Source organism: Capra hircus, chromosome 13 (genome assembly GCF_001704415.2).
Source record: "Capra hircus breed San Clemente chromosome 13, ASM170441v1, whole genome shotgun sequence".
Lineage (NCBI taxonomy): Eukaryota > Metazoa > Chordata > Mammalia > Artiodactyla > Bovidae > Capra > Capra hircus.
The window spans coordinates 71,805,057-71,817,960 of record NC_030820.1 but is presented as its reverse complement, the minus strand read 5'-3'; the positions used below and the strand labels follow the sequence as shown (position 1 = coordinate 71,817,960).

Below are 12,904 nucleotides of genomic sequence, written 5' to 3'. Positions count from 1 at the left end.
TTCCACTTTACAGCACAGGGAACCATATTCATCACCTTGTAATAAACCATAATGATAAGGAATATGAAAAAGAATATATGTGTGTGTATAGCTGGATCACTTGGCTGTAGCCAGAAACTAACATATACTTCAACTGAAAAACAAAACAAAACAGAAAGACAGGTAAATGATGACATGTCACCAGTAGTTGTGAATGGCAGCTTTCCCCAAGCCCATCTCATGCCTTGAAAGTAAAGGACAACAGGACTTCGGCTGATGACTCACAATGCCCATTGTGACTGTCCACGGCTGCCCAGCAGCTTCACATAAGTGAGAGTTAAAGGCAAGGGCTGGCTGGCAGGCACATCCCTTCTTCAGCTCCCTGAGGGGCCACTGTGGTTTGGGCTCTGGCATCTGCTTTGTGTGGTCCTTCCGTCTCACATGCCACTTGATGACTGCCTGTTGTCTCTGCAGCTGCTCCTATCAGCCCCTTGTCCCTCCTCCGACCCATCACTCGTGGTCCCAAGAATAGGAGCCCGAGTTGTTCAGACCTGCAGCTCCAGAGTTCCAAGGGGCAGCGCTGGCACGGAGGACTGCTCCATCCTTCTTACCAAAGGCCTTTTCCATGAAGGGCATTTCATCGTGACTCCGGGCAGCAGGCTACCCTGCTTCAAGAACTAGTTCCCATGGAGCCAGAAGCCTTAGAAATTTGCCCTTACAACCCTCACCACCGAATCCCACTCAGCAGATTTCAGTACCACCTGGCATCATGCCGGAGAAAGAACCCCAAGAAAGCCAAAAAGATGGCCAGCTGCAAATACAACGCCTGTCACGTGGTCCCCATCAAGAAGCTGGAAGAGCACGAGGCTGCCTGTGTCAACAGAAGCACAGTGGAGGAAGAGGACAGCCTGAGTCCCCTGAAGGTCAACCTTCCAAATGCAGGGCAGAAGGGCAACAGAGACGCCTCTCCGGTGTCCTCCTGTCTCCCCAACCCCGATGTCTGGAATGTTGATAGCACAAATTGCCACCCCATGTTTGTCCTTAAGTCTTTCATTCCCCAGAAGCTTGTTTGTGAAAGCGACACCAGAGAGTCAGAGACAGACCACCACACCCCATCCCTGACTGCCCCCCTAGAAATCGTCAGACCGGGAGAGTGAACCGCCAGCAGAAGATACAAGCCTCTTAAAGCCTGATGGGAGATGCAATTCACCAGAATAAAAGGCATGCAAAGCAAACTACACTGGGGTGCTTTTTTTGTTTGTTTTTAACCCACCTAACAGATTCATTTTATTTTATTTTTTGGCTGCACTTGGTCTTCCTTGCTGCACACGGGCTTTTTTTAGCTGCGGCGAGCCGGGGCTACTTTTCATTGCTGTGCCCAGCCTTCTCATTGCAGCGGCTTTTCTCGTGGAGCACAGGCTCTGGGCATGGGGGCTTCAGCTGTTGTGCACTGGCTTGTTTGCTCTGCGGCATGTGGGATCTTCCGGGACCAGGGATCGAATGTGCAGCCCCTGCACTGGCAGGCGGATTCGTAACCACTGGACCCCCAGGGAAGTACAAGGCTTTAAATGTGCATAAACTACACAATGTTAAAATGGCTTTAAAATATACTATTTAACGGTATCCTCACAAGAATTCAATGAGGTAGATTTAGTATCCACACTTTGTAAATTAGGAGATTGGGGTTTAAACAAAAGAAATGGCATGGCCAGGGGAACAGGACCAAATGCAAAGGACAGAAATGAGTCAGTCCCCAGGCCACGTGTCCTAACCTACGGTGCTAAATTGTTTCCGTTTTTTTTTTTAAGTACTTGTAACTTTGCCACCCCTGGCCCCTTCAACTGTTTATACAAAGTGTTATGTAAAGATTTATTCTTGGAAAAAAAAGAGAAGTTCCCAGTGTTGACCCTAGAAACTCTATGGTTAATAAAATACTTGGACTAGAGAATTGCCACATAGGAAGTAGGTAAAATAAGAAAGTGGTATGTAAGTCATATATCTATGAAATTCAGGTCAACTAGATCAGGAAAAAAAAAGTTGGTTTGGCGTATGAAACAAATTGGTCATGAGTTAGTTATTCTTGAAGGGGAGTAAAGGATAAATTTTAATTCTCTCTACTTTTATTTAAATGTTTATTTTACTATTTTTTATTATTTTACTATTTATTATTCTCTATTTTTGTATAAATTTGAAATCTTAAACAATAAAAATAGTTTAAATGTATTTTAATATATTTACAATATATTTTCACATAAATACATTATACAATCTTATATATTTTATATAAATTAAATGTTATATGTTTTAATAAAGATAGTTTTAAAAATATGTATTATATATAAATCTGAAGACTTCCATAATAAAAATAGCTTTAAATATATTTTATGATATACTTAATATATTATAAATAGATATATTAGTGGGTGAAATGAAGGTCGCTCAGTCGTGTCTGACTCTTTGTAACCCCATGGACTATACAGTCCATGGAATTCTCCAGGCCAGAATACTAAAGTGGGTAGCCTTTCCCTTCTCCAGGAGAGTCTTCCCGACCCAGGGATCAAACGGAGGTCTTCCACATTGCAGGCAGATTCTTTACCAACTGAGCCACAGGGGAAGGCCAAAGTCAACTGCCCTCTCTGAGGTAGCAGGGATAAATTAGAGACTTGGGATTAGCAGATACAAACCACTTTATATAAAATAGGTAGACAATAAGGTCCTACTGAATAGTGCAGGGAACTATATTTGATATCTTGCAATATACATATATAAGTGATATAAATATAATAGTGATATTCAATATCTTATAATAATATACATAATATATACAATAATATAAATATATAATAATGTAAGTAATATAATTACATACTATATATATAACAGCAATTTGCTGTTACAACAGAAACTAACACAATATTGAATTTGACTATACTTCAATTTTTTAATTTAAAAACTATATATTATATATTACATATAAATGCATATTACATATTACATTTTTAATTTAAAAGTTTAAATATGTAAATATATTTATATGCACTATTTTAAGTATATATTATGAATATTTCAAGTTTGTATAAAAATAGATAATAAGATAAAGAGATGTATATACACACACATTAAATGCAATATAGTATTTTGGGTTGGCTTCTGGAACAGAAAAAGATACTAGTGGAAACGTGGTGAAATACAGTTAAAGTCTGTAGTTTAGTTAACAGCATTCTGCTGATGTGAATTTTCATTTTATTGAGTGTACCGTGGTCTTTCAAGATGTTAACATTGGGGAAAGCTGGTTGGAGGGTACAGGGGAACTCTTTGTACCAGCCATGCAAATTTTCTGTAAATCTAAAATGATTTCAAAATAATAAAATTTAAAGACAGAGCAAAGAGCAACACAATGAGCACAATTCTGGACTTGTGCTCACAATTCAAGGTCTCTACCCGTCGACCTTGGGCAGCTGCCTTGTTGTGGTCGTGTTAGGCGCTCAGTCATGTCCAACTTCTGCCTGCCTCTGTGATGGTTTGCTCATCCGCAGAGCAGAGATGATAAGCTCATAGGATGTCGTGGAGGCCTAGGACTTCACACACGCAGGGTTAACGCTAGGACAGTGTCTGGTACAAAGGAAGCCCTGCATTAATGTTAACTGCTAGTACTGGTAATGGTGGAGGTATGCAGCAAAGAGAAAATGTCATGTGGTAAGGGAAAAAATGATGAGCAAGTCAATTTATAAAATATATAAACAAAATTAATCAACTCAGAAAAATCATCAATGTTGCATTTAACATGATAAAAATAAGCTACGAAAGGGCACTGTTCAGAAGGAAAGAAACACTGAATAGCAAATATGTATATTAAAAATGTTTGCTGCTGCTGCTAAGTCGCTTCAGTCGTGTCCGACTCTGTGCGACCCCGTAGACGGCAGCCCACCAGGCTCCCCCGTCCCTGGGATTCTCCAGGCAAGAACACTGGAGTGGGTCGCCATTTCCTTTGTTGATGTAGTCCCCAAAACAAATTTTATACGTTACAAACCAACCAAGAGGAAGAAAGAGACCAGGATATTACAGAAACTTCACAAATTCAATGAAGGAAAAAAAGGAAAAAAGATATAGATAGTAAAGAGAAAACAAATTTAAATGGCAGAAATTAACCCAGATATATTGATATTCATATAAATGTAAAGGGATTTAACTTACCTATTTTAAAATCCTATTTATATTTCTAAATCAAATATATATCCATTTTGATCAATACTAACAGAGATTGTAAGAAATACATGCCACCACCACTTCCCATCCCCTGGAGAAGGAAATGGCAACCCACTCCAGTACTTTTGCCTGGAGAAGCCCATGGACAGAGGAGCCTGGCGGGCTAAAGTCCATGGGCTCACAAAGAGTCAGATACGATTTAGTGACTAAACCACCACCACCTCCACCACGTCCCATGCACGTAACAGACATAACCATCGATCATGGCATTCTTTCCTGAGCCTGGACAATACCTTCGGAATCCTTCTCAACACAGGGCTCCAGGCTGCTATGACACAGAGGTCAGCTCTGTCTTGACAGCATCCACCTCTAGGCAGATTCCCCACTTGATCCTCTCTGACCCTCACGTCCCAACTCATGTTCCAGGAGGAACAAAGAAATACAGAAACCTAAGAAAACATCCTAGCTGGAAATCTAGAGGAAAGACCAGGCAAGAGAGGACTGCCTGTTCTAAACGCCAGAGTTACATCTCAGCCAACTCTTCCGTCTTCGCCTCATCCCTTACCTCTGCTGGGCCTGTCTCCAGGGGAGACATCCCGGCAAGCCAGCCTCCAGCAGGGACCATCATTAAAACACATGTTGGCAGTGACAGTGAGCACAGCAAGCCAGTGCCGGGCTGGGTGCCAGCAACTGGACCACAGAGGAGAACGGGCTGGGGGTAATGGCACCCCCAGGAGCCCTGGGCAGCAGGTGAACTTCCAAAGTTCCTGGTGAGGATTCCTGGCAAAGGAGGAGCCTGGCATGAAAAGCCATATGCTCAGGCAGAGGCGGTTCTGGCATAACAGAGGAAGGAAAAAAGAAAGGGGAGCTAGAGATTTCCCTGGTGGTCCAGTGGTTAAGAATCCACCTTTCACTATAGGGAATGTGGGTTCGATCCCTGGTCAGGGAATTAAGATCTCACATGCAGTGAGGCAGCCAAGTCCACACACCATAACTAGAGAAGCCTGTGTGAGGCAACAAGGACTCAGCATAGCTGAGGAAGAAAAGTGGCCAGGGGGGAGCTACCTTGGGGCCAGTTGCCTTGCAGATATTAAGCCCCAGCCACAATCCTGAGGGGAAAGTATTTTTGTTTCCAATATACAGATATGAAAAGTGACTCTTAGAGAAGCTAAATAATTTGCCTTGGTTCTTAAAGTTAGTAAGTGATGAGTAGCCTAATGAACCCATCCCCAGCAATTCCACTCCTAACTTTGTAGAAACTGGAAATGTGTACACGAGTTTGCCAAAAGATGAGGACAGCATTCTCAACAGCACTATTTGTGATGATGTTGTTCAGTCACTAAGTCGTGTCTGACTCTGTGATACCATGGTCTACAGCACACCAGGCTTCCCTGTTCTTCACTGTCTCCCGGAGTTTGCTCAAGTTCATGTCCATTGAGTTGGTGATGCTATCCAACCATCTCACCCTCTGCTGCCCTCTTCTGCTTTTGCCTTTAATCTTTCCCAGCATCAGGGTCTTTTCAAGTGTGTTGGCTCTTCTCATCAGGTGGCCAAAGTATTGGAGCTTCAACTTCAGCATCAGTCCTTCCAACAAATATTCAATGAATGTTACTATTAATAAACCTTATTAATTACTATCAATATTCAATGAATATTACTATTTGTAATGCCAGTCCCCAAATATTCCACCTGTCCTTCAGGAGAAATGGGTATAGTATAGAAAAATCCATGATGGAACATGATACAGTTCTGAGAATGAACTGACTGTAACTACCCGGTCAGCAAGGTAAATCTTACATAAAGTGAAATTCAGTTTATACAAACTTTTTTTAAAAAGCAAGATAAATCAATGATGTGTGAAGTCAGGATGGTAGTTGCTTTGGTGGGAGGAGGAGGGGTTTCCGGGGTGCTGGTCATGGTCTATTTCTTGACCTGGGTACTGTGTGACCTGGGTACTGTGTGACCTGGGTACTGTGTGACCTGGGTAAGTGTGTTCACTTTGTGAAAATTCATCCAGCTATTCACTTGGGATCCGTGTATTGTCCTGCAGGTTGGACTTCCGTGAAAAGTCCTGATAAACTGAACGTAATGCAGATGCTTTCTCTACTGTTTCTCTCTGATTCCCTGGCTACGAAACAGACGGGTTATATGGAACAGGCCACTGAAGTGCTGGCCTTGACTGGGCTCAAGTCCTGACCCGACCACTTTCTAGTAACTTCCACTCAGAACAGTCAACTGAAACTTGGACACCAGCTTCTCCTTTGCTGGCTTCTTGCGCACAAGAGAGAAGTGAACAAGCATGTTGTGATAACACCGCAAGAGCCTGTGTCTTCTGAGCCCCCAAGTGTGTGCCAGTTTTCTATTCAACTTCTTCAACAACTCTGGAAGGTTAAGGCTTCTCCCATTTTATAGCCAAGGACTCCAAGGCTCAGAGACAAGCTGGGATTCACAACTGGGTCTGTCTGATGCAAAGTCAGAGCTTTATCCATGGCTATCAGGAGAGCCCTGGAAGGTTTGCCAGGTGTCCTGGGTGACAATCAAGACTCAAGCCATCTTCACAGTAGCTCTGGATTCCAGAATCCTTCCTCCCACTCATTTCCGCAAAGTTCCGAGTCTCCTAAGCTCCTCTTCCACCTTGTTGAGCCCACCATGAATTGTTCATTTTCCTCGGAGTTCTTCAGCAGAACTTTCTATGAGCTAGTTATTGCTGCGTTAATGCTGTTTAACAAAATATCCCAACGGTCAGTGGCTTCAAACAACATTATTTTTCTAAAAGAGAATTATTCATTTATTTGGCTGCAGCGGGTTTTAGTTGCAGGCCTTGGGATTTTCAGTTGCGGCATTCAGGCTCTTTTTTGCACATGTGGGATCCAGTTCCCTGACCAGGGATTGAACCTGGGCCCCCTGCATTAGGAGCGTGGAGTCTTAGCCACTGGACCCCCAGGCAAGTCTCAACAACATTCGTATCACGTGTCATTCGGGGGTTGGCTAATCTAGGCCCACAGAAAAAAGAGCAGCCAAAAAAAAAGAACACTGCTGCCCATTCTAGCAGACCTCACATTTTTTTCCCAATGCATAGGAAACAGTGACAGAATCAATCCTATGCTTGACCAAAAAAAGTAAATATCAACAAATTTCTAAGATTTAAAGTTACATGGACTATGCTCCCTTGACAACAGGAGGATAAAGCTAAGAATTAACACTAAAAAATGATGAAGCCTTCCCTACCCTTCTAGTTCTAGCTTCCCTAGGCTTCTCTCTCCGCCACATCACATCATGGCAGGATGAGATATTAATTAGCAACTAACAGGTACCAAGCCTGCTACTTTCAGAAGGACATCCCCCAACCATGCCTTTCTGCGGGGGTGAGACTCAGGGTCTGCACCTGTCCTTGTCAGACTGTCCCGTTCAACATGGACTATAACCTAAATACCTATTAACTAGATCAGCCCTAGTTAATATACAAGTAAAACACCTTCATCCTGCGCAGCTGAGATCATGGTCTGTATCAGTGAAAAATTCGTTTTTCCACTCATATAGAAATTCAACTTAATTGCTTTCCAGCATATCCAGCCAAGGGTGGAAACATAAAATCCATCTTCAGTTCAGTTCAGTTCAGTCACTCAGTCATGTCCGACTCTTTGCTACCCCATGAATCGCAGCACGCCAGGCCTCCGTGTCCATCACCAACTCCCAGAGTTCACCCAGACTCACGTCCATTGAGTCAGTGATGCCATCCAGCCATCTCAACCTCTGTCATCCCCTTCTCCTCCTGCCCCCAATCCCTCCCAGCATCAGAGTCTTTTCCAGTGAGTCAACTCTTCGCATGAGGTGGCCAAAGTACTGGAGTTTCAGCTTTAGCATCATTCCTTCCAAAGAAATCCCAGGGTTGATCTCCTTCAGAATGGACTGGTTGGATCTCCTTGCAGTCTAAGGGACTCTCAAGAGTCTTCTCCAACACCACAGTTCAAAAGCATCAATTCTTTGTGCTTAGCCTTCTTCACAGTCCAACTCTCACATCCATATATGACCACTGGAAAAACCATAGCCTTGACTAGATGGACCTTAGTTGCCAAAGTAATATCTCTGCTTTTGAATATGCTATCTAAGTTGGTCATAACTTTTCTTCCAAGGAGTAAGAGTCTTTTAATTTCATGGCTGCAGTCACCACCTGCAGTGATTTTGGAGCCCAGAAAAATAAAGTCTGACACTGTTTCCACTGTTTCCCCATCTATTTCCCATGAAGTGATGGGACCAGATGCCATGATCTTCACTTTCTGCTGGGGTCCTGCTCCGGTGGATCCAGAGAATTTGAAGGGGAGACAGAGTAGGCGAGGAAAAGCTTATTTATTTAGAAATATAAAAGAAATTAAGAAGAAACAGTATAGTAGGAAAATTTAGTGGATAAAAGAGGCTGAATAACTTGGTTTACATGGAAAGCCAATAAAGTTCCAGACAAGGAGCTTGCACCATCTATGTTAGGCCACTGGCGTCCTCTTGAATAGCGGGGGGTGCCCCACCTTGGGCTCCCCCTCGCGTGGATCTTAGAAGCCAGGGCAAGTAAGTAGACATGGCGAGCCTCCACGGCCCACATGGGAATTCAGCCAGAAAAGGAGTAAGACACAGGGGAACCAGTCTTCCCAGGACTGGCCCGGCCTCTATTGTCTAGAAAGGCCTTTTATACCTTTTTGATTGTACATAGAGATCAATGGGTAATATAAAGTTATGCAGCGTCAGCAGCCCTGACTCTTATCGAGACCAGGCTTTCTCTCTGCATACCTAATTGTATACACAAGTCTTAGGTGATTTACATCATCTTCTAGCCAGAGGGCCAATTAACATTTTACAGCCTTTTTTCTGATAAGGGTTTGTCAAACCAGAAGACTTATTTGTGTTGATCTTCCCAAAGTCTGGTGCCACTCTCAGCACTGAATAAAGTTACATTCTTACATAGCAAGGACACAAGAGGAGTGCAGTGATATATAACAAAGAAAAGTAATTAACTCAAAAGTCTAGTGTTGCTGACATCAAAGTACTACATTCCTATTTATATATCCTTATTACATTGATTAATATCCTTCAGGTGTCTAAAAGATAAAGAATATGGAGGCCTGGCAGCAGTCATTGAGTCAACAGTGAAAACCCAACACCAATATGATTTTTAGCTCTTAGAAAAGGCTCTGTATCTTAAGATGCTTTAAGCTTTGTGCCTCTTGTGGTTGGGGGGCTGTAAACAACCCAAAAATTGTAAAAGTCTCTAACTGTCAGGCAAGTTAGAGAGCCATCAGAGGGGTTTGAGCTGAGACACTCCTTTTGCAGGAGGCTGTTAACAGAAGCCCTGAGTTAACTCTTTCCAGAGCGTGTCAGAAGAGTGGAAAGCACAGAACAATAAAATCAGGCTGACTCTGGTTTTGGGGGTACATGCTCAGGAAATTCCAGGGGGAACCCCTGAGGCCTGACTCGCCTTGCCCATCAGGCCTCTCCGCATGACCTTGTCATGGGTGGGATCTCCCTTGCTGGCTCCTGGCAGTTTTCTGAATGTTGAGCTTTAAGCCAACTTTTTCACTCTCCTCTTTCACTTTGATCAAGAGGCTTTTTAGTTCCTCTTCACTTTCTGCCATAAGGGTGGTGTCATCTGCATGGAGTTAAATCACTGCCATCATTGTTCGTCAGAGTTTTGGTGATCACTGGAAAATATAGAAGTGACTCACACTGGGATCTGCTGACAAACTGGCTTATTCAGACAATCTCAGTCCCAAGCTAATACGGCCTATCAATTACCTGTTCTGAGAACCTGATTTCCCCACCAATCACTTTTCTTTCTTTTTTAAAAGAATTAATTTACTTGGCTGCATGTGGGATATTTAGTTATGGCATGCAAGCTCTTAGTTGTGGCCTATGGGGTTGTTTCTTGACCAAAGATGGAGTCCGCAGCCCCCCGGCATTGGGAGCACAGAGTCTTAGCCACTGGACCACCAAGGAAGTTCCCCAATCAGCTTTCCTGCTGCTTTGGTATTACAAGGGAGAAATTTTTTTCTCTGGATAAAGAATCATTTTCTTCACAACTGCTGTCCACCATGGAACTGGCTGTTGAGTAATAGAGTCACATCTCCTCATCAGTGGGAGTGTTCCAGCAAAGGCCAGACAACTGCTTGAGGTGGATGTTGAAGAAGAGGTCTGAAAAGTGAGAAAAATGCTTCAAGGACTTACCTATGGGCGCACTTTGCCTGCTGCCACAAACACATCAATGGCCACCAGGTGGCGATAGAGTTGCATCATCGATGCAAAAGTGTTACTAACCTAGACCAAAAACCTAATTAGAACAAACATTTCAAAATAGGAAAAAATAAGAATACCATACTTCCAACATTCCCACTTCTGGGACTATAGATTAGCAGCTCGGCCTCTGCAGACTTGTTCCTTCCTGGCTTGTTACTCCAGCTTGGAAAACACCAGGCTCTGCATCAGCTGGACTAGTCAAGATCCCCAAAGCCGCAGGCCTCGCTGGAGCACTGTGAGCCAAACCTCAATGGTCAAACTTCGAGCAGGGCCCTCAGCCTCCTTTCAGCGGCACCCAATACCCCCATTCCCGAGTGGGCTCTTTCCTCCCCGTCTACACATTGGACACACGTCTCAATCCTACCCCTACCTCGCAGCAGACAGCCCAGCCCCCATGCTATCACTCCCCTACTATTTTTCTTCAAAGCCCCTATTGCCTCCAGCATGTTGTGTATAGATTTGTCTGCCCTTGGTAAGACCTAAGACCCAGGGTGGGGGTACTTTTTTTTTTGCTAAGCAGCAGAACCATGCCTCACCAGGGGGTGGTGGGAGGAGTTGAAAAGACTCCTGTGAAAACTCCATGTGTATTTAATGCAGAGCAAACAACTCCTGGGCAAGCTAACAGGTCTGCAGTTAACTCTGGCCACCTTCAGGGGACAGGGAAGAACCTCAGGATAAGCCAGAGTGGGTGAGTAGGACTGCGGGGAGGGGGCGCTGGGCAGAAGCCCCTGACAGGTTGCAGGCCAGGCCACTGTGAAACGCCCCCCGGGAGCTTCTGATGAACCTGTGCGTGCGTGTTGTCACTTCGGTTGTGTCCTGACTCTGTGACCCAATGGACCATAGCCCGCCAGCCTCTTCTGTCCATAAGATTCTCCAGGAAAGAATACTAGAGTGGGTTGCCATGCCCTCCTCCAGAGGATCTTCCTGACTCGGGGGTCAAACCTGCGCCTCTTACATCCCCTGCACTAGCAGGTGGGTTCTTTACCACTGGCACCACCTCCATTCCCCCCGTGATGCGCCTGGAGTGGGGTAAACAGTGTGCAAATTGTCCCAAGGCACGCCGGGTCTGCTATGGGTGTTCCAGTCACAGTAGAGATAAAGACACCCCCACCTTCACCTCACCGCAGGGCAGGTCGCCATCAAAGCCAGCAGCCTGCTTGGGGCAGTCAGTGACAGCGCTTGGGTCCCGCAGGTCACCAGGGGAAAGAATTTGGTGACCCAAGCCAAGAAAGCAGCAAAGTCGCAGACGGCGTGGAAAGCAGGCACGGCCCAGCCACTGCACTGGCTGGTGTCCAGCTTGGCCATGCGAGATTGTGGGAAGCAGGTGGGAAGAGTGAAGGCCGGTCCCAGGTCTCAAAACAGGGACCAGGTGCAGCAGGTCAGATTCAAGCCAGGCTCGACTATGTGTGAGCACATGGGGGCCACCTGAGGAAGGCTGCCAGTACTGACTGGGTGACAGTGAGCAGCCTCAATGGAGACCGTCAATCGGACTTGAACCCTGGTAACTCCCAGTACTCCTCTTTAGAGGATGGTGACCCCAGGCAAGACGACCTGCCTTTGTCTCCCTGGGGAACCAGAAGCACTGAAGCAGGTCCTGGATACCAGCCTGCCCTCAACAGGCTGTTCTGTGATGAACTGGGATCCCAGCCGCCAGGGACGGCCAAAGGCCCCATCCAAGGGATCCCGCTGCCGGAAACATCGCTCATTTTAGACCTCTCAGATCTGGGACCTGCCCCTCGTCTACCCAGCCCAGGACTCTTCCCAGCTTACAAGCCAAGGGCCACAGTCTGTGTGCTGGGCCATGACGAGGGAGGGCCCGAGCCCGGGCTGGAACTGCTACCACAGCCTTGGGAAGTTAGGACCACTGTGGCCAGGCTAGACCCAGCTGATGCTCACTCCTGCTTTACCAGCCTGATCTGGAGGTGGGGCTCATCACAGGCCAGTCCAGCCACCTACAGCAAAGGCCCACCACTGTCCTACCTTCCCCCAACCCCACCCAACAGCCAAGAGACCACGGAGCCTTGAGACGCTTGCTGCTGCTGCCAAGTCGTTTCAGTCATGTCTGATTCTGTGCAACCCCATAGACGGCAGCCCACCAGGCTCCCCCATCCCTGGGATTCTCTAGGCAAGAATACTGGAGTAGCTTGCCATTCCCTTCTCCAATGCATTAAAGTGAAAAGTCAAAGTGAAGTCGCTCAGTTGTGTCCAACTCTTTGCGACCCCATGGACTGCAGCCTACCAGGCTCATCCATCCATGGGATTTTCCAGGCAGGAGTGCAGAGAAAACTGCCTCTTGGCACCTTGGCTTCCTGGGAGCAATAGGGTCCAGAGCACCAGGCCTGGGCTGTGCAGACAAGGTGGCACTCTGAGGATGAGGGTCAGGTCCCCCCATCCCTCAGGGCCCTAAGGGCAGTCACCAGGGAACCACAGGCAGGATCCA

General features: G+C 45.6%; 1 protein-coding gene across 2 annotated transcripts; it reads left to right on the top strand.

Moving 5' to 3' along the window:
* On the top strand, nucleotides 307-1,217 carry GTSF1L (gametocyte specific factor 1 like). 2 transcript variants are annotated; one of them, XM_005688568.2, is made up of 2 exons: nucleotides 666-950; nucleotides 1,026-1,136. In XM_005688568.2, exons 1-2 carry the CDS (start codon nucleotides 666-668, stop codon nucleotides 1,134-1,136), a joined length of 396 nt encoding a protein of 131 aa, XP_005688625.2. The 2 variants fall into 2 exon arrangements, with proteins under 2 accessions (XP_005688624.2, XP_005688625.2); XM_005688567.3 differs by having other exon boundaries at nucleotides 307-1,217.